Source organism: Varanus komodoensis, unplaced genomic scaffold (assembly GCF_004798865.1).
Source record: "Varanus komodoensis strain SLA01 unplaced genomic scaffold, ASM479886v1 scaffold7_1, whole genome shotgun sequence".
Lineage (NCBI taxonomy): Eukaryota > Metazoa > Chordata > Lepidosauria > Squamata > Varanidae > Varanus > Varanus komodoensis.
In genome coordinates, this window is record NW_025336479.1 from 12,737,264 (window position 1) to 12,758,948 (window position 21,685).

Consider the following 21,685-nt stretch of genomic DNA (forward strand, 5'->3'; position numbering starts at 1 on the left):
TGGCAAAGTTGGATATACAGTAGAAATATCTGAAGAGCTGCAGGTATGCTACCCTCCCTTGAGATAAGCCTCTAGTAATCCTTGCAAAGAAAGCAGAAATTATACTCCTAGTTTCCTCTGTCAATTGGCTGCCAGAGGTCACTTCCCCCCTGATGTAGCCTGGCTCCACTGGATAACTTCTGTATATCTGTTTCTTTCTGTGTCGCTACTGTGCTGGGTTTATTTATTTATTTATTTGAACATTTCTATGCCGACCCTTGCCGAAGCCTCGGGGCGGCTTACAACACAATAAAATACAATAAAATACAAAAATAACAATATAAAATTAAAATTAACAATATAAAATAAATATAAAATATAAAAGAAGTCGCCCTGGCCAGATAAATAAGCAAATATTGTTCACAATTAAAATGATGTTTAAATAAAAAGGTCTTCACCTGGCGCCGAAAAACAAATAATGAAAATAAAATAAAATAAATACAAGTGCATTCCATAGATTGGGTGCCACCGCAGAGAAAGCCCTCCTCCGAGTACCTACCCTCCTAATTTCTTTCACGGAGGGTTCCCGAGAAGGGCCTCTCCTGCAGATCTCAGGGGGTGGGCGGGCATATATGGATGTAAGCGCTCCTTCAGGTAACCAGGACCCAAGCCGTTTAGGACTTTATGGGTCATCACCAACACCTTGAATTGGGCCCGGACTTCAATGGGAAGCCAGTGAAGCTGACGGAGGACTGGAGTCATGTGAACATAATGCCCAGTCCCTGTCAGCAGCCTGGCAGCTCCATTTTGAACCAATTGAAGTATCCGGACCGTCTTCAAGGGAAGCCCCACGTAAAGCACGTTACAGAAGTCAAGGCGGGAAGTCACCAGTGCATGTGTCACCGTCGCCAGGCAGTCATACTCCAGGTAGGGGCGCAGCTGATTAATCAGCCGAAGCTGAAGGAAAGCGCTCCTCGCCACCGTTGTCACCTGAGCTTCCAATGAAAGCTCCGGGTCGAGGAGTATTCCTAAGCTGCGGACCTTGTCCCTAAGAGGGAGTGCAACCCCATTCAGGACCAGGTCAAATCCACCCTCTCCGAAGCCCGATCCGCCAACCAACAGGACCTCCGTCTTGTCTGGATTGAGCTTCAGTTTATTGGCCCTCATCCAGCCCATTACCTCGGCCGAGCACCGGTTCAGCACAGCCACTGCCTCACCTGGATTGGTGGAAAACGAGAGGTAGAGCTGGGTATCATCAGCGTACTGATGATTCCGCAGCCCACACCTCCTGATGACCTCTCCCAGTGGTTTCATGTAGATGTTAAACAGCAAAGGGGACAAAATGGACCCCTGCGGTACTCCATGGCATAGCTGCCATGGCGCAGAGCCATAGTCCCCCAGCACTACCTTCTGGAATCGGCCGTTGAGATAGGAGCGGAACCACTGCAAAGCAGTGCCTCCGACCCCCAATCCCGCTAGCCTATCCAGGAGGATACCATGGTCAATGGTATCGAAAGCTGCTGAGAGGTCCAGAAGAACCAACAGGGACGCACTCCCCCTGTCCTTCTCCCTGCACAGGTCATCGTACAGGGCGACCAAGGCAGATTCAGTACCGTACCCGGGTCTGAAGCCGGACTGAAAAGGATCCAGATAATCAGTTTCATCCAAGAGTGCTTGGAGTTGTCCCGCCACCACCCGCTCCAACACCTTGTCCAGAAACGGGATGTTGGCCACAGGTCTATAGTTAGTGGCCATCTCTGGATCCAGTGACGCTTTCTTCAGGACCGGTCGGACTATTGCCTCCTTTAAAGGGGCAGGCACCCGACCCTCCCTCAGAGAAGCATTAACCACTTCCAAGATCCAGGTCCCAGTCCCGTGCTTGGAATTATTTATTAACCAAGACAGGCAAGGGTTATATTGATCTGGTAAGTAAACAAAAGCAGGAAAAGAACAAGCTCTGGGCAGTGCTTTCCCTGCCTTTACTCAGACAGAACCCTCATTGGTGTTGTAACCCCCCTCATAATCAAGCACATAGCCAGGGCATGGCTCATCACGAGTAGCACGTAGCCAGGGCATGGCTCATCACGAGTATCAGGGTGTCCTGTTCGCATGAGAACAAGTACACGAACACGGATGTGCACGCTACGCAAAGCTGACGACAAAGCAGGCTACACTCCAGCATTACCAATATCACCGCAGCCGTTATGCCCTTGTACCCATGCTTGCTTGCTTTTGCATGAAAAATGTGCTCTCCCCTATTGTTTCTCTGTTGTTCCCCTATTGTTCGCTGTCATTCAAGCATAAGTGTAAAAGAGTATAAAAATCAAATGTCTCTCTTCTGCCTGCGACCACACTCTCACGAGTGCATGGTCCCTGCCGGCAGGTAAAAATAAATCTCTCTCGATACTTCCAACCAGTCTCTGGTCTCGTCCGTAAAATCTCGCCATACAACAATTGGAGGCCCCAGCCATCTAACTTCTGATTTTTTTTTTTTTTGGATGTCTGGGGACGACTGTGAAACAAAGGCTGTGTTAATTGACTGTGAAACAAAGGCTGTGTTAATTGCGCACGCGTGTTTTCAGCCGCCGGAGGGTCTATAGGTGTGTATTGCCTATATGCCTCAAGTAGGTGTTCCAAGAAAGCGGAGGGGGATTCCCGGGGGCCTTGTGGTTTTTCAGAGAAAGGGGGGTTCTGCTGTTTCCAGGTATAAATCAATCCAAACAATGCAAAAAAAATGCACACCAAATAAAGCCTTTGTTGAACTGGTGTTGCACTGGTGTTGCACGAACCTGTTGCTTGCCTAGGCTAAAGAGAAATGTGCTTTCTGCTGGACAATGAGATTGCAGAGATGACACTCTTCCACATAGATGCAAAACGCACCAACCCATTGTTAACACAAACAAACCTGAACTAATGCACATTTCATCTAACAATCAATGCTTGCGCATTTAGATGAACATCCTTGGGCATCCTTGGGCTGGCAAATGGGCTCAGTCCCCAACAAACATTAGGCTACTGTAAGGGCATCAGTACCAGTAACAACAGTAACAGCAATATTACTACCATTAATATTTGGCACATTGCAAAAGGAAAAAGGAAACAAAACTTTCTGTTGGACACCAAAGGGAAAAGTAGCCTCATAGATTTGAAAAGAAACTCTTCCTACTGCATACACATACACAGCCCCAGAGTTTCATCCATTTCCTCCCAATCCTTCAGTTGTAACATAGCAAAATAACAAAATGGTATACTCAGAATTCAGAACTTATACCCACACACATATATAAGACCCAGATCCATGTTGCATAGAAAAATAGAAGTTATTGGAGAGGGAAAACTCTTGATGGCTGACACAAATCACATGCTCACAACGTTGCTTTTTGGAAGGATTCCCTTCCTAAAAAAACCCTAGTGACTCATTGAGAGTGCTTGAGGGTCTTTGTTTTAACCCAACCCTTCCCAGGCAGAATTTTTCCAGAGGCAGTACAAGCTCTGAACACTCAAATGCCTTACCTCAGTTACACAACTTTTATTTATTTTCAAGACACCAAGATTTCCTTTTAGAGTTTTCTAGAGACTCAAAGACTTTCTTTGAGAACTAGTGCAAGCCTGCCTCCAATCTGTGGCTGGAAGCGGAGCTGCTCAACCTCCCAAAGTATTTTGAACTCTGCACATGCTCAGAGGCTGTATGTGCTGCTTCTGCAGTACTCACAAAGTGGTGTTTGTGGTATCTTCCTGCCAGAGCATCCCCCCTTTTCTTGGTTCTGTGGAATAGCCAAGTCCACAGAGTCAAGAACTCCAAATTTTCCAGCACAAATCCCTCCTGAATTCAGTTGGCCAGACCAAACCCAGAGAAGAGGCTGCAGTTACTATCTCTTTAAATAATGGGAGTGCTCTTAGCAAGGTAGACTGTTCCTCTTTTTTCATTTGTTTTTCTCCAAAAGTTACACATTTCTTCCCATATTTTTTTCCAGTAGAAAAAGTACCAAATCACCATTTACCAAAACTCTTAGAATTCACTCACATTCCAAACAGCTGCAAGTTCAACAGGGGAAGAAAAACCAACCAATTTGGCAGAAATATTTATTAATGGTCAACTGCAATCTGTCTTCCCCTGATTTTACACTCTGCCCTGTTGAATTCCAGCCTGCTACTGCTCAGGCTGACTGCTAAACACAACAATTTAAATTTGCAAAACTTTACCTGCAATATGTTCCCAATGTAAAACCCTTTCTTTATCTCACTGGGAATCCTTTTCAGGATTCCTACTGAGTATTCCCAACAGTATACACATTTTTTTCCCATCTTTCCTCTGCCCATCAGCATCCCCTCCTGGAATTTCAAACACAATTATTTAATCTCACAAAAAGGAATTTTCCTACTTAGGAGGGCTGTAAGGCAGATGGGAGAGGCAGAAAACTTACATTAAAGACATTAAAACAGTGTTCCTGGTTTCTGACAAGGAAAGGACCTTCATAAAAATGTTTCTATATAACCCCTCTTGCACACAGGGCTTTCACACAGGATAAGCTTATTGAGGATGTCCAGAAAACTGGGTAGGACCTGTGTTTGCAAGCCCAATTCAAGGGCCACACATTTCCTTACTTCCCAGTTTTGGCTCATATACAAGGAATGGGAGAAGGAAAAAATCCCACACACACATGCCCTGATCATCACCTTTTTCCCAGCCGGACTCAGCCATGTTCCTGGCTGGCTCGCCATGCCTGGGCTCAGGCAAATGACCTCATGAATCTTTCTCAATCAAAGCCAGGTTAACACACACTCTCATCTCAGGGGCAAGAACACCCATCCACACCCTTGCTTTCAACCCTGCCCTGAAGAGGACAGATTGGTGCGGCTGCGTGGGGAGCTTCTATTTCCTGAGGAACCCCAAAACCCACTCTGGGCTATGCTATGCTTACCTTCCAGAAAGGGGAACACATTTCAATGCAAACAGAAAACACAGACAGCAACGATAGAACAGGACATAAACCATACTGAGAATCCCAAGTGTCAGATCAACAAAACAGATGACAAAACAGACAAGACAGATGACAAAACATCGACAAAACAGAGAGCAACAAGACAGACGACAAGACAAGACAATCTAAACAGGAACTGAGGCCGGAAGCGACGTCTCACCTCAGACCGGAAAGTAGCCCTTACGCTGCGTCCAGCAGACTTTTCTTTCCAATACCAGATCTGCAGATACTAATGGTGGGTAACCGCCGTGCGCACTTACCGGTAATTCCTCTCTCAGCTAGTCAGACGTCCCACCGAGCCGGGGCAGAGGCATAAGATGCCTGTGGGCCCATCCCTGGTGTCGGCGGGAGGCAAGACAGATAGTCTCAGATCTCGCTGGGGCCTCCAATTGTTGTATGGCGAGATTTTACGGACGAGACCAGAGACTGGTTGGAATTATCGAGAGAGATTTATTTTTACCTGCCGGCAGGGACCATGCACTCGTGAGAGTGTGGTAGCAGGCAGAGGAGAGACATTTGATTTTTATACTCTTTTACACTTATGCTTGAATGACAGCGAACAATAGGGGAACAACAGAGAAACAATAGGGGAGAGCACATTTTTCATGCAAAAGCAAGCAAGCGTGGGTACAAGGGCATAACGGCTGCGGTGATACTGGTAATGCTGGAGTGTAGCCTGCTTTGTCGTCAGCTTTGCGTAGCGTGCACATCCGTGTTCGTGTACTTGTTCTCATGCGAACAGGACACCCTGATACTCGTGATGAGCCATGCCCTGGCTACGTGCTACTCGTGATGAGCCATGCCCTGGCTACGTGCTTGCTTATGAGGGGGGTTACAACATTTGGTTAATGGGGCTTCCTGCCAAAGTAAGTGAGCAAAGGCTTTTTTGCCTTTGCATTGTATAGAATGATGGATCCCATTAAGAGATGCAGAGCTAGGCACAGTGGCATTTAAATTCAAGCAAGGAACAGCCACGCACAAAAGCAGTATGCTGGAAATTATGATTGTTGTGCAAGGACTCCCTTTAGGAAGCTGAATCTCAAGTGCTACTTCTGCATTCCAGTTTTCAGATCCTTGACAAGAATTTGGGGAAACTGGACACCCAGCGGCAACTGCTTTTATACTTCACTAAAGTCTACTATATTCCTAGTACTGGGGGGATTAGGCAATGGCTACAATCTGAAGACCTTGTCTTTCTAGATAGGTCACACTTCTTAGCTTGATCCCAATCCTTTGGAAACCTGAAGGAATCCCAGTTCCCATGTGGGCCTTTTCATTCCTTTTTGGAGCCATGCTCATTGGCAATGATGGAAGTCTTAGTTCAACACATCTGGAGTGTGCCAGTTTGGGGAGGCCCTGTTCTAAAAGCCAGCTCCCTTCAACAGTTAGATGAGGAGTAACAAGGGAGGCAGCCTTTTCAGTGGTGGTCTTGGTATAGAGGTACACTTTGAAATCCTGCTTCTCATCCATGCTCCCAAGGAAAGGCTAAAAATGCAGGCAGCTGTGCTGATCCATGTTTATCACTCTGTGACTGGGCTTGCCCATCGCAACAAGGAATCCTTTTTTTTAATGTATGGATTTATCTGGACCTGTTCATGGTATATCACCAGAGCTTGTTTCAGATGCAGAAACTGCAACAGGAAGCTGCAGTTGCATGTGTTGTTCCTGCTCATTGTGATTGTCTGTCAAGACACATAGCCCCAGGTGTTCCATTTTTCCATTTCTGGTGAAAAACACTGTAGAGTCCTACGAAAAGAGAGTCAACAAAAAAAAGCTGCTTCTGGCATCCTGTCTGTTTACCCACAGCCTCCTAGTGACACTCATGCCATCACTTGCCAAAAGCATGGAGAGAAAGGGGAGAATCACTCCAGAAGTGTTTATTTTAAGCTAAAAAAAGCCCCCTCCTGTGGAGCCTGGTTTGGCTAGGAAGTATTAAAAAGATAGAGATGCAATCAGGAGGGGAAAGAAGGAGAACCCACCCCAAAACCTCAGTCAAGAAGAGGCAGATGGCACTTTCAGGGAACTTTCAGGGAACAGCACAGGAAAAGGGGGATTTTGCTAGTAGTGGCTGCTGGGATGCGTGGTGGGAGCAGGAGAATGGAGGTGGGGATGGAGGATGGTGGAAGGAGCCAGGATTTGTAATTGCCTATTGGGAATGTGTGCTAAGTTACCAGGAGTCATGGCACACGAACGCTCCCTGACCTTTGTTTGTTGTGTTGTGTGAACTCTCCCTGTGTGTGTTTTGCTGGAAAAATCCATTGCTTCCCTTGTGCTATGAGAACTGCAGCTAAGCTCTCAGAGATGGAGGAGGCCTGAAAGAGGTGAGGTGGCTGTTGTTAATTGTTCCTGCTAATCACGAAGTCTCTGCACTTAACTGTGCATCTCTGCAGCAGCAGGTGCATCTTACTCTGCCTTTGATTTTAATGGATCATATGTGAATCTTACTTGATGGTCTTTAACTGCTTCTGATGTTGTATGGGAGGTGGATTGGTGGGCTTGGTCAACTTATTTTCTATTTCATTAGCTGCCTTGAAAGCCTTGCACTGAAAGCTGGGTTAGAAATCTGTGGTCATTCAAGGCAGGAATAGAACATGGAAGACCTCATTTTCTGTCGTTCTGAGTTCTTTCTGAATTGTGCTTCTCTACAAGCAGCAAAGAAACCCGGATCCCAGCTTTTGTAAGCAAGGGTTTTGTATTTCAGTAGCATGGCTAGTATACTGTTGACGTGGCAAATGAAAGCAGTAGTATTTAGTCAATAGCCTTGAAGCTGCTCGTGTTAGGCCTTCCATTAGCCATTAGCAGGGCTGGTATAACTGCTTCCTTCCAGTTATACTGAGCTTTTCCTGCTTCAATGACTGCTATCACCTTGTGGCGGACTCTGCTGCCTGGTGGGTAGCCTCCCTTGGCTCAGAAATGTTTGTTATCTCTCTCATTTCTCTTTTTGTTCTTTGCCTCTTTTAGTCCTGCCCAGTGACGAAACCTGACATGCTGAACGTTCATCTGGTCCCCCACACACATGATGATGTGGGCTGGCTGAAGACAGTGGACCAGTATTTCTTTGGAGGTGAGTTGAAAAATGCTGGGCAGATGTGTGAGAGGGGTTGCGGCACAGCTCAGCGCAGGCCTGCTAGGAAAATGCCTTGTGCCTTTGGCTGGCCCTGGAGGGGCAGTGATGGAGCAAAGGCGGTGGGTGCAGATGACCCCCTGCAGCCGTGGCTCCAGACACGGGCCAGGGCGAGCATTCTCGGATGCTCTTCCCTGCTTGCAGCAGGAGTTCAGTTGCAGAGCACACGGACTAGAACAGGCTCTTGACTGACTAGACCAGGAGTGTGGAAGCTGAAGCCCAGGGTCCAAATCTGGCCCCCGGGGCTTTGCCCAGTGGCCATAACCATGTGTCCCTGACCATCGACTGTTTGGCAGTTTTCTGGCAGATGCACATGTTACAAATGGGGGTTCAGGCAGATTGAGAGAGCCGTGCAAGGAGTTCGTGGCTGAAGTGACTCTTCAGACAGGGGCTTTTTGGCCTGGAACTCCTGCTCTTAACCGTGCTGTTAGCCCTGCTGTGTGGTCTGAGCAGTAGATTGTGTTCCAGGCCCAGGCATGCCTGGTGGTTCTGCCTTGAATCTGAGCAGTATCTGCTAGCAGATCGACCTTGGTGCTTCCACTGGAGCATGGCGTGGCAGCCTTCCTGCTTTGCAGCCCTGCCTGTGTGGGTGGACACAGTGAGCTGCCCTGCAAGGTCAGAGCAGCGCACAGTTGCTGGAGATAAAACCTTCCTTCAGCATCTGGTCACATGGGAGGGTGAAGAGGAAAGCTGGGGGGGGGGGCTGTCCTGCTTTGTGGCTTGTAGGCGCAGCAGGGGGAGCAATTGTGATGAAGTCTGGCTGTCTCTCGGTTGAGCGTCAGTTCATTCTTAGTACTTCATTTCACTGTTGTGAGAACTGTGTGGCTGATGAGGACAGGATGTGAGGGTCTGGCTGTGGCCCCCTGCTTTACAGAGGTCTCTCATCTAGCCCAAGGCTTCCTGGTCCATGAGAGAGGGACCCTGGACTGCACGGGGCATCTCTCCTCAACTTCTCCCCCTCTGTTGTTTTGCAGTCCGCAATGACATTCAGCATGCCGGGGTGCAGTACATCCTGGACTCGGTCATCCCACAGCTGCTGGCAGACCCCAGCAAGCGCTTCATCTATGTGGAAGTGGCCTTCTTTGCCCGCTGGTGGGGGCTGCAGACAGAAGCTATGCGCCAGGCAGTGCAGCAGCTTGTTGCAGAAGGTACGCCGGAGGGTTGGGGCTGCCCTTTGGCCTGCACACGGGCCTAGCAGGCCATGTGGAGGGGGGTGGTCCTGGTCGTGGGGAGCTTTTCTGAGGGAGAAGCAGGCTGGGGGAGAGTAAGGAGAGCTAGCTCAACAGGCTCCCGGCTACTGAGACAGGAACGGAAGGGGCAGCCCTCCTTTCCCTCTGGATGTGTGTCCCGGAAGATTTCCTATTCTCCTTTCAAAAAGTGAGAATCATTTCCCACACTTACAGGAGTCTATCCACTCCTGTGTGCCTGCATGAACCACTGTTCTGAGCAGGCCTCCCGACTAACGGAAGCTAATCCCCGAACAGTGACTAATGCAGAGGCTCCATGAGAAGCCTCCTCTGGTGATGGGTGACTTGTTATTAGCTCTTCTTAAACATTTATTTTTATTTTTTCTGGTGGTTGGAATTTCTGTTCCTGTGGCCCCATAATCCAGTGGTTGGATCAGGTGGACTTTGTGGGGTCCATTCCAGTTGCTGCACCCTAGCGACATGGGCAACGTGCCCACATCAGTGCAGTCGCCTGGGTGCCTCTTGATCCTTGCCCTTTCCGGCCAATTGGAATCAGCCAAAGAGGTGCAGAGTGGATCCAGGAAGTGCCGAATGCCTCTCTGGATGAAGAGGAGCTTCCTGCTGACCTCGAGGAGGCAGTGCTACGGCCACTCCTGAAGGAGCCCGCTCTGGACCCGGCAGGACTGAGCAATCACCACAAGTCCCTCTTTCTTAGATAAGGCACCTGAGAGGCTTTGCCAGAACAACTGTGGCCCCTCTTGGCTTCAGCCTGGGCATGGGGCAGAATCAGACTGGGTCACCCTGAGGAGTGCCCTTGATTGGGTCAGGGAGAAGGAGAGGGAGGGGAGACCTGTTAACTCTGCTCAGGCTCTCATCAGCTTTTGCCAGCGCTGCGGACGGCGTTCTCTGCATCGCTTCGGCAGGCGGGACCAGGAGGCTCTGTGTTGCCGGGCTTCTCTCACCTGCAGGGCCAATGTCAGAAGAACGTCAAGTGGCTGTTCCTTGGCAACTGAGGTCTGGGGCTTACAGGATGTCACCTTGTCCCGGTGTTGTTTAATCTCTTTCTGAACCCACTGGACACGGCCGTTAGAGGATTTGCTGATGCCACGCAGCTCTCTCTTCCAGGGACAAATGAACCAGCTGAGGCGGGGAAGTCCTGGGCCTGTGCCTGGACTCAGCAAGCAGCTGAGCGAGGGCCAGTAAAGTGAGGCGGCGTCCTGGCAAGACAAAAGGAACCCGTGCCCCTGGGAGGTGGTGGGCTCTCCCACTCGAGGCATTCAGGGGGCAACCGGTCAGCCATCGGAGAGGGATGCTTTACCTGGGAGTCCTGCACTCAGCAGGGGTTGGACCCAAGGCCCTCTGGCCCAGAGTGCCTTCCCCAGTATCAACCGGATCACCAGCCTTTTCTGGCCCCAGTGCTACAAGTACTGGTAACCTCCAGGCCGGCTTTCCGCAGTGCACACTCTGGGGGAGCGCCCTGAAGGCTGCCCAGAAGCTGGAGCTAATGCCGAGTGCAGCAGCTCAGCTCTCCTCGGGAGCTGCCCCTTTCCGGGCATGCAGCTCCTTGGCTGAGGGCGCTGCACTGGAGCCCTTCCGCTGGCCAGGTGTACGGGTTGGGTGCGAGTGCGTAAGCCCCCAGGCACCTTGGGGCAAACATGTGGGAGAGCGTGTCACAGATCCTCCGGTGGCACATTCCTGGCGGTTCTGCACTAGCCTTTGGCCTGGCCAGAGTCTGCTGGCATGGTCCCTGCTGGGTGGCCCTTGCAGCCTTCAGAGGGCGGGCGGGCAGACGGGCACCAGCACAGTCATTGTTCCTGCCCATGGAATGCACCTTTATTTCCAGAAGCGCTCTTTGATTGACCAGCCGCATATCTTAATTGGCATTCTGCCTTTAATGTTTATTTTGGTATGTTTGAATGCAGTCTTCTGCTGTTCACTGCACCAGGATTTGTTCAGATGTGGAGCAGTGTATCGGGGTTGTAAAATAACACTGCTCGCTTCAGTCTTCCATCTGGTTTCCACACTGCAGTTCACAGCATGTGGCCTCCCGCCGGCACAGCTAACGGGGCTGGCTGCTGGGAGCTGTAGGGGGGCCTCGGGTGGCCCACTCCTTTTCCAAAGGCTGCTTCCCCACAGGGGTCCTTGGTCCGACTTTCAGAGGCTGTGCCTGCTCGGCTTCTGCATCCCCCGTCCCCAGGGGCGCCTTCCACGGAGGGGCTGTGCTGAGGGGCTCCAGTCCCACCAGGCCGTTCTCTCCTCTTCTCCATTCCTTGGCAGGCCGCTTGGAGTTTGTGAACGGCGGCTGGTGCATGAATGACGAGGCCTCTGTGCACTACAGCGCTGTCATCGACCAGATGAGCCTGGGGCTCCACTTCCTGCAGAAGACATTTGGCGAGTGTGGCCGCCCCCGGGTGGCCTGGCACATCGACCCTTTCGGGCACAGTCGGGAACAGGCCTCCCTCTTTTCTCAGGTCGGTCCGGGTTCCCAGGACATTCCTCCTGCCCGCCCCACGCAGTCACCCTGCGCCTGCCCCAAGCATCTCGCCACACTTCCCCCCTCCAGCCCAGCCCAGCCCAGCCCAGCAGGCCGTGGCGCTTGAATTGGCGCCCTGGCCTGAAACCTCGCAGCTCGTCTTCGTGGCTGGGCTCCTCCTCCGCTTGCTGAGCACTCGGCCTGCCTCTCCTTGTTCCCTCCAGATGGGCTACGATGGCCTCTTTGTGGGCCGCATTGATTACCAGGACAAGGCCCGGCGCGAGGCCCTGAGGGAGATGGAGCAGCTCTGGCGTGCGAGCGGCAGCCTGGACCCTCCTGCGGCTGACCTCTTCACGGGTGAGGCAGGAGCCCCTGCTTGCCCTGGTCTGGGGCCCCCCGGCTTGACCTTCCCTGATGTGGGGCCCGCCACGTGTTTCAAATTCCAGCTGTTGCATTTGTATCCCACCCTGTCTGCAAAGAGCCTGCGATGGGACCTGCGATCCTCTTCCGTTTTATTGCCACGGCCGCCTTGTGAGACTGTGGGTCAGAGGGTGGCCCAGAGTCACCCAGTGGACGTCATGGCCAGGTCAGGACTGGGCTCTGGGTCTCCGAGTCCCTGCCCAGCACTCCCACGCATGCACTGCGCTGGCTTTGGTCCCCCAGGGAGCACACGCACACCGTTGGCTGTGCTGCTAGGGCTGATGGGAACTGCAGTCCAACAACATAGAGGGGCAGCACCTGGCACAAAGTTGGTATAGCTTAACAGTACCCAGAAGGTCTAGTGCAGCTTGACATCTGTGCTATAAATGCATGTGTTCACCAAGGCAATGCCCTTCAAAAACGGATCCGGTCCTCAAAACACGAGGATCCTTTAATCCAGCGGTGTTATGCCTGAATAACACATGTTCTGCCTAACTGTTCCTGCCTGTCCCAGACTAGATGGCCCAGGAGGCCCCTTCTGACTCGCTCTGTTTCTGTGTTTCTCATTATCCATTGTCAGGGATACTTTGTGCAAGTCAGTGCAAATCTAGGTGTCAGTTGGCGCACAGGAAAAAGCAAAATCGCAACGCAAACTATTTTCCCTGATGGCCTCTATTGTGAAATATTTCCACATGTGGAAGTGTATTTACTCTGCAAGCCTAAGCATACAGACTTGTCACGCATTGGGCTTGGTCTGCTGGTCTGAAAGCATGAAGGGCTTGGGTTGCAGTGTTATGAGCCCTGGCTCATACTGTAACTTGCCCATCGGGCTGAGAAAACATTTGATGAAGCTCACACAATGAATTTCAGTGTTGAGTGCAGTCCGGTCCTATGGGCTATGTAGGTGCCTTGCTGTGTGTGCATATGCAGGTGTGACTTGCATGTGTGCACAGTTGCCTTGGATGGCTTGGTCAAGCAAACCACGTACACACATGCACTGCTGTGGAGGACACAAGCACATGTGCTTGGAGCGGCCCCTGCCTGCTGTGTCGCTTCCTGTAACCCCCTGAGCAGAAGCCCTGCTCAGTCTTTTCTGGAACCTGAGTTTCCCTCTTCTGCCCTTGAGCACTGATGGTCGAGATTCTGGGGTCTCCCTAGCCCCACCTCCTGGAAGGCCCCACCTTCAGTCCCACCACTGTTGTTCACCTGGCCACCTGCCTTTAACATCTGGACTGCAGTGGGTAGGAGGAAGTCCTGGCTTGCTCAGGGTGCCGTCCCCGTTTCTCCTGTCTGTGCCTTGGTAGGTGTCCTGCCAAATGGCTACGACCCGCCCACCGCGCTCTGCTGGGATCAGATCTGCTCGGACAACCCAATTGTGGATGACGACAGTGATGAGAACAATGTGAAGGAGCTAGTAGCCTACTTCCAGGGAGTCGCCACTGTTCAGGTGAGAGCTGGGCGACGGGGTTTGGAGCGCGGGGCCCTCTTCTCAGGTGGGATGGAATCTCGGCTGGGGGATGCAAGTGCATTGGACAGAACAGAGCTGCAAGGTGCCCTGTGGCTCATTTCTCATGGTTCCTCAAGGCTGGTGCAGCGTAACGGCTTAGAGTCTGAATGATGAACTGGGAAACTCCTGGTTTGACTGCGGAAGTGGAACTTACACTTGCTGGGTGGTAGCCTGATTCCGTCTGGATATTTTAGCCTGGGATTCCCACCATGCTTGTCCAGCTCCCCCAGACGGGGGCTGATAGCAGTTGAAGTTCAAGACATCAGGAGAGCACGAGCTTAAATAGTCATCTGTCTTGATCTGTCTCTTGGTTTCAGTAAGGGAGAGAATATGATTTCTCATACAGAGTTGTTACAGGATTGCAACTAGATAATGCAGAGGAAGCCCCTTTGCAAACTTTGGTGTGGAAGGGGTCCTTGGTGCCTGCATGGAAAGGAGTTCCCATCCCAATTCCCAACATTGTTCCCTCAGGCCAAATACTATCGCACCAACCACATTGTCATGACAATGGGCTCTGACTTCCAGTACGAGAATGCGCACCTTTGGTACACGAACATGGACAAGCTAATCAAGCATGTCAACGCACAGGTAATCTGGGGCATGGCCTCAGCCCTGCGGTGAAGGAGCCACAGAACAGGGCTGCGCGTGCTGGGGCGGACTGGGCAGGGCGAGACACAAGCCTTCCCCCCAGAGCTGTCCAGGCGAAGCGCCCGGCCCATCTTGGTCTGGTCCAGGGAACTGGTGTTGCCCTCGAGCGTCCCATCAGAAATGGTGGCACGCTGATGGTTAACCAGCTGTGACTTCTAATTGATGGTGGGTCAACATGTCATCTAAATGCAGCAATGTCCTGTGGCTTACAAACCACCCCAGTTGCCCATGGCTTGCTGGGGGCTTAAGTAACCTACCATGGAACAGTGGACACCCTAAGCTCTGACCAAGCCAAAAGTTAGGCGTTCCCTGGTCTGAGCAGCCAAAAAAAGCGTTTCTGCTCTGGCCGAGGGACTCTTGCTGATGACAGCCACCAAAGTGCAGCTTTTCCCAGGTTCCTGCTGATGCTTAAGAGAGAGATGGATTGCTGTGGAGCAGTCCTCTTCTCCGCTGCCATCAGCCAGAGTCTGGGGGAAGCCACAAGTGTCCTCAGCACACTGTCTGCCCAGAGTCTGGACATGGGGAGGTGGCATGCAGCAGAGCTTGGTCTTGCTTCTTTGCGAGGAGACGAGGCCGTGCGGCTGGCCCCCATCCATTGCCGCCACTGCTACAGCAGCGACAGGCAGGACCCTGCAGCTCTGCTTGCCTTCTTCGTGAGGGCGTGAGAGCAAGCAGCTGCCCCTTACGACCCAGCATGAGGTGGCCCTCCCCTTCTTGCCCTTGCACTCCAGCCCCTGGCCCAGCTCCCCTGCCAGCGCTGGGAGGGCCGGGCTGCTTGTGAGCGATCCCACCCGGTCAGCATTAGCAGGAGTGCTGGGCAGGGGAGCAGGTGGCAGCTGCTGAGAGGGCTCCGTTTCAGCCACTGTCGTCCTGTTCCCCGTGGGATCCTGCAGGAGAACTGGGCACAGGGAGGAGGGACACGGCCCCTGGCTGTGCCTGATGGTTTGTCATGCACAGAGAACTTTACCTCCTTGCTAATATGTCAGTGGGCTGAACCAGGGAGAAGAATGGTGGGTTCTGGTGCTCCCTCATTCACCTGTCAGCAAATTCAGAGCCCTTCATGCATGCGCCCCTGGGCTGTCCTGTGGTCCCTGCCTCCAGCAAGCAGCAGGAAGCAGAGGAAAGGCAAAGCTGCTCTTCTCATCCCATCCCAAACCCCTGGAATCGAGAATGAGCCCTTTTCTCTCTCTGTCCACTTCCTGCCCTCCCTCGGCAGCAATGGTATCTCCCTCCTTGGAGCAAGAAGAGAAAGAGCTGGCCTAAAAAATCCAAGCATAACAGGGCTGCTGCTTTCATTCGTCTTGTTCCTTCCACAAATTGAATGATTGTCCTAGCCGCGTGCTAGGACACGTCCTCTTCCTTCCTAGCCACGTCCCCTGTTGGTCCTCATAAAATCAAGGGCTGGGATCTTCTTTATATCCCTCTGTTTGTGGAAGTGCGGCAAGTTCCAATAACTTGCCTCTATTTGCAGCCTCCCATGCTATTCTCAAAGGTCTTTAACCCTGAAATCCAGAAGCGACTTTCAGGGGGCTGAAGAGGGAAGGAGGACATAGGTGGGCCCTTCAGCCCTGCTGTGTTCCTGCGAGGAGGGTTGATTTTGGGCCGGGTCTGGTTCACATATAATGACAGCTTGGAATTCAGGCTGAGTGTGGGTTGTCCGTGGTTGCTCTGTACAAATCCATGGTTTCTTGTTGGATTGCGAAGTCGGGGGTGTTTGTGGTTAACAGCCCATGGTTAAATCCATGGAGTCCTGCACTGAATGGGACTCGGACTCAGTGGCCTTATTGGCCCCTGCCACTCTTGTGTTCCTGTGGACGGTGGAGCAGGGAGGTGCATGTAAGTGCAACCCACAACACAAACATAGCCTACATTCAACCTGTTCTCTGGGTGGCTACTGTGTATGTGTGTGTGAACCAGGCCCTGGTGTCTTTGGCTGATGCAGCTCAGACCATATCAGAAGAAGGCTAGAGCTACATTTGTTGGGGGCATCAAAACTAAAACAAGCACCAGGCATTTCAGGCTCTGTCGCACTCTCCAAGTCCTGCCGGTATGCCTGACCCTTCCTGCAGTGCGTGGGTCGCCTGTTGATTTCCTTGTTTCTCTCTCCCAGCAACTGAGTGGGAGCCGCATCAATGTTCTCTACTCCACTCCAAGCTGCTACCTGTGGGAGTTGAACAAGGCCAACATGTCATGGTGAGAGGGCGGGGAGTGGCTGGGCTTCAGTGCTGCCATGTTGTAGCAGGAGCGTTTTCGGTGGGGCTCGCCTCATCCCTCTCGTTCTGAAGCGGGTGTTTAATTTGGCTCCACCTCTGGGAGTCCATCCCCGAATGAGAGCAGAGGGGCCTGGGTTGCAGTAGAAGGAGAATTGTTTGCTGTATAGCCCCCCTGTAAACAGCTGCCACAGTGGTACAGAACTTTAAAAGCCTGGAAAAATGGAAAGTACAAGAAAAATGTGAAAAACTGTCTTTTTCCCCAGAGATTTTTGGAGAACTTGAGGGAAAAATATTTCTCCCTAGCCTTCACATCTCTAAAGTAGAACTCCCTGCCCAAGTTAGTGCTTTAAGAATGCTTGACTGTTACTTGGCAGTATTGGACTCAAGAGGGAGTTGAGGGTGATAGGCTGTTCCGCTGACCAAACACCTGCATTGGACAGGTCTGTAAAATATGACGACTTCTTCCCGTACGCGGACGGGGGCCACCAGTTCTGGACAGGCTACTTCACCAGCCGCCCAGCTTTGAAAGGCTACGAGCGGCTCAGCAACAACTTTCTGCAGGTCGGTGGTCGTGCTCTTTTATTAGGCGGGAGACCAAGAGCTGGGTGTGTCCCTTCTCCTAGTGGGAGAAGAAAGGGAGACCCTGAGAGCCCAGGTCCTGGTCCTGCTCTGCCTCCTGCTTAGCCTCAAGCCCGGCTAGCGCTGGTCTTCTCTGATGCCGCCTCCTCCCTCCCATAGGTCTGCAACCAGCTGGAAGTGCTGGCTGGTAAACAAGCAAATGTGGGGCCATATGGCAGTGCCAACAGTTCTGTGCTGCGTACGTATGTATTTAAAATTACAAGTTGCTCATCATCCACAGACAAATTCAGTATAGAAACCAAACAGTTTCATACTAAAAGCAAACAACCGCCACTCAGTTCAAATAGCGCGTGCGTGCGTGCAGTGTTAAATGCCTAGGAAGGAAGAAACATTTTTAATTTGTGTTGTAAAACAAAATTGATGCCACTTGGGCCTCCTCTGGCTGGTCACTGAGAGTCAAGGTGCTACTGCAGAGAAATGCGCATCATGTCCCTTCATGGGTGTATACTATATCTGTCCCTGGAAGAGTATTTAGCGAAGGAATTTGCTGAAGAGGTTAATCACGGCCAGGGCAGTATGGGAAGAGGTGGCCCATCAGATTGTTCGTTGTTGTTCAGTCGCAAAGTCGCGCCCGACCCATCGGGACCCCATGGACAACATTCCTCCAGGCTCTCCTGTCCTCCGCCATCCCCTGGAGGCCACCCAGGCCCACACCCACCGCCCAGTGGCTCGGATTGGGAGGGGATCACTGGGTGGGCTGGATCCATCCGGATCGGCTGCTAAGAGCGCAGCAACAGCAGCAGCTGCTCTCATAATGGCCGTGGGAAGGCTTCAGCCACAGCCGGAGCTGAGGGATCTGTGGGCTTAGGCAGACGGACAGTGGAACAGGCCAGCAGGAGGGCAAGGCGAAGAAGGGGTTCCTGCATGGTGAGGCCCATACTGGGCTGTGCTGGCCGGGAGTGTCCCCTGCCTCTGTCCCGGGCTGGTGTGCCGCGACACCCCAGCTGTCTTTTCCATACAGGCCAGGCCATGGGAGTCGCTCAGCACCACGATGCAGTGAGTGGGACGGCGAAGCAGCATGTGACCAATGACTACGCCAAACAGCTGTCCCTGGGCTGGGACACCTGCCAGGTGTGCGCACGGAGCCCCTAGAGGGGCCCCCGCCTCGTTTCCCCCCGTTCCTCCCTTGCGTGCACACACAGGTGAGCAGGGCTGGATGAAACAGGCCCGCGGCTGCTCCTCTCACTCCTCCGGTCTCCAGCGAGGTGATGGTCCATCCCTGGCCCAGGCAGCCTTCTCCGGCTCCGCCTCCATTTAGCTCCCTTCTTGGGGGAAAAACTCGGGCAGTAGGACGGTGAAACATCACAGAACCTGTGGCAAGAGCGGAGGGGCTGAGCACACTGGGCCAGAGCTCCCGGCTTGGGAGGCACGTTGCCAAGAGGGCAGGGCAGGGCAGGGACGGTGCTGCTTCCCCCTCCCAAGCCTGCCGTACGACACGGCATACACATCTGCCCTGACCCCAAGCCTTTGCGTGAACTTCACTCGAGTTCCCCTTGCTGTATTTCTAAACCATCGGGTGTCTCTGTGGTGGGAGCAGCCAACTTACCTAAGTTCCCCTTTTCTCTGACTTTGCAGATTGTGGTCAGCAATGCCCTTGCCAGTATTGCCGGCAGCAAGGAGAACTTCATCTATTGTACCTACCTCAACATCAGCGTCTGCCTGCTGACGGAAGGCGCCCAAAGCGTAAGGACTGCGGCTGTTGTCTAGGCCCTCGCCCCACGTAAGGCCTGAACTGTGCTGCCCACTGGGCCACCTCCAAGTCCCGAGGGCCGTGCTTTGCTTTGGAGAAGGCCTTCCCTAGCTATCTTACACAGCCAAGCAAATCTGCATGCCACAGCCGGTTTAACATGCCGCTTTTCTGCCCTTGCAGTTCATCGTCATTGCCTACAACCCTCTGGCGCGCCCCGTAGGCTGGAACATCCGCCTGCCAGTGAATGGAAGCCGCTACTCTGTCTTGGCCGCGGACGGCCAGGCTGTTCTGAATGAGGTAGGAGACAGGCAGCCTCCGCTCCCCAGTGGCATTCTTTCCCAGCCAGCTGCTGTCCGGGGGTTTTGGACTAAAACTAGCCAGTCCCAGCCAGCATGGCAGTGGCCAGGGATTTGCAGTCTGAAGCGTCTGGTGGGAAGGCCGCCTGCGACTTGGGATGCTTCAAGTAGCGTGTGGAGTTGGTGGGCACCACTCACCAAACAGGGGATTGTGAGCAGCCCAGTAATTCCATCTGTGGTGTGACCTTGTGTTTGGGGGATTATGTATTCATGCAGGGTAGGGGACAATGCAAGTCTATTCATTTGCAAACAAAACTAAACCTCAAACAAGGACAGTCAATAAAGAGTTACTATTTTATTAAAATGCAAACTCAAATGCTGACACTCTTATCAGTCATCCTGGTGGTTTTGCATTCACTGGCCAAGAAAATAGGATTATTTCTTATCCAACATTTGGATAGAAAATTGCCATTGGTGTTCTGTGTAAGCAAAAGAGTCAGGCCTCTTTTTGGTTTTTAAATGAAAGCAAAAAATGTGGAGAAGAGGGCCAGGTCTCACTTAGCTGCCCTGTGCCCACAGTCTTACGTGTGGCAAGAAAAGTGTCCACTTAACTACCATGGATTTGTAAAGATCAACATCTTTCTTGGCCCTCTGCTGAGTAGAAAATCGTGCGAATCATGAATTGTGGAAATGACCCTTCTCCTTGCCAGGTGATCCCTGTATCAAGTTTCACCCGCGCCGTACGGCGTGATCAGGGCAGTGCCATCAATGAACTGGTGTTCCAAGCCTCCCTCCCACCAGTAGGCTATACCACCTACTCCATCTCCAGGTTGCCCGGTGGGCAACCAGTGCTCCCCAAGCCTCTGAAGAAGCTGCACCATCAGCCTGGAGCAGAGCATCTTTCCTGGTCGATGGAGAATGAGGTATGGCATTTCCCTTCCCTCTCGTTGCACTCGCTCTGCCTTGGGCTGCCTGGCCAGTTCTGCACTCCTTTCCTCTTCTACGTACAAGCCTCACCTACAAAGGAAGTGAAGGGGGAAGCTGGAAGCGAGGGAGACGCATGTCCCGTCCCATTCCCCCAGCTTGGGTGCCTTCTTGCTGCGTGATGGGAGTTGTTGCACACTCCACCCGAAAGGGGCCAGCTGGGAAAGGCTGCTCTGCCATCTAAGGCAGGTTTAGGTAAATTGTGGGCCAAAACCATAGGCAGTGATGAGCAGTGGTGAGAATTGTAGGCCGGGCCATTTGGAGAACCACAGGTTGGCTGCCTCAGCTAAGGGCTGCTACACAGCAGGCTGTCCAGGTATTTGTGGCATTTCTATGGCCAGCGGTGGAGACATTCACCTGCATTGCTTCCAGGACATGAACAGGGTGGGAGGCAGGAACGTGGCAGCCCCCCGTTCCATGCTGTGCCTCACTTGCCTGAGGACAGATTATAATGGATTGCACACCAAAATGCACTGGGCGTTTTTCAGGAAACTGCTTTCCCTCTCTGCCGTGCTCTTGTCTGCTGCCATGCATGTAAGGTGTCCGTGTGTTTTTTCCCTTTCGCTTCTCCCGATCTAGTATGTACCCAAAAGACTGGCAATCACATTGTCGACAGCACTTCAGATTGCATTGGCTTGGCTCACTTTCAAAAGACAGCTGCATTTCCCCAGGGCAAAATCCAGTACTTTGAGCAATAGGCCAATAAGAGATTCCCAAACCAGATGCATGACCTTCAGGTACCAGAAAAGGTATCTGGATTTTCCATTCTTAGTTCCCAAATATCTGTTTTTTAGTTTTATTATTTTGATGTAATTTTTACAATATTTCAGCAAACATCAGCAAAAAACTGCTGAAGATACAAAGCAAGAGCAACTGCTTGTGTTGAGAAAGGGGCCTCTACGGGGCACTTTCCCATCATGTGCACTAATGATGCTTCTGCTGCCCCCATTGCCAACATTTTTTAGAGTTATTGTTTGTTTATTAGTTTCCAATACCTGTTTTGTTATACATTTTAAACCAGGCTATGTTAAAAATAATGTATCCTCGAGGCTGAGACAAACAGTGGGATTAACTTGTGGGGAAATACATTTGGCGTACATTCTTGACAATGCCAGTTTAGAAACAAAACTAGCTGACATGGGCAGTCGTCTTTCATGGAGGCTTTCCAGAAAGTACTAAAAGTGCTGCGGCAGAGGTGGGGCGCTTGCTTAGGTACCGAGTCAAGTGAGATACCAAGTGATGCAGTTTGCTAGTTAAAAAGTGTGAGCATCATTCTGAAAGCAGTTTTGCCTGGACTGAGCTCTCTCTCATTCCTATACATCCTGCCAGGCACACCAAGACCCATTTTCCTGAAGCTACGGATTGCATCTCTCTTACTTTCTTTTCCTTTGTCCACCCCTAGCATCTCCGGGTTCTGTTTGACCCCAAAACAGGGCTCCTGAAGGAGATTGAGAACCTGGACAAGAACATCTCCTTACCAGTATCCCAAAACTTCTTCTGGTGAGTCAAATTGACACTGGCCTTCCGCTCTGGCAAGTGGGGG

The 21,685-nt window shown here is 51.8% G+C and overlaps 1 protein-coding gene across 2 annotated transcripts in view; it reads left to right on the forward strand.

The window, feature by feature from the left end:
* The window catches only part of MAN2B1 (mannosidase alpha class 2B member 1), a 30,847-nt gene that overhangs the window by 803 nt on the left and 8,359 nt on the right, over window positions 1-21,685 (forward strand). For both annotated transcript variants that reach the window (XM_044453689.1, XM_044453688.1), the window contains 14 exons: window positions 7,923-8,025; window positions 9,060-9,233; window positions 11,550-11,743; window positions 11,970-12,102; window positions 13,470-13,612; window positions 14,144-14,260; window positions 16,431-16,513; window positions 16,974-17,094; window positions 17,272-17,350; window positions 18,134-18,243; window positions 18,748-18,855; window positions 19,043-19,159; window positions 19,869-20,081; window positions 21,545-21,642. In XM_044453689.1, the coding sequence (XP_044309624.1) occupies window positions 7,923-8,025; window positions 9,060-9,233; window positions 11,550-11,743; window positions 11,970-12,102; window positions 13,470-13,612; window positions 14,144-14,260; window positions 16,431-16,513; window positions 16,974-17,094; window positions 17,272-17,350; window positions 18,134-18,243; window positions 18,748-18,855; window positions 19,043-19,159; window positions 19,869-20,081; window positions 21,545-21,642 (1,793 nt within the window). The remainder of the gene's footprint in view (window positions 1-7,922; window positions 8,026-9,059; window positions 9,234-11,549; window positions 11,744-11,969; window positions 12,103-13,469; window positions 13,613-14,143; window positions 14,261-16,430; window positions 16,514-16,973; window positions 17,095-17,271; window positions 17,351-18,133; window positions 18,244-18,747; window positions 18,856-19,042; window positions 19,160-19,868; window positions 20,082-21,544; window positions 21,643-21,685) is intronic.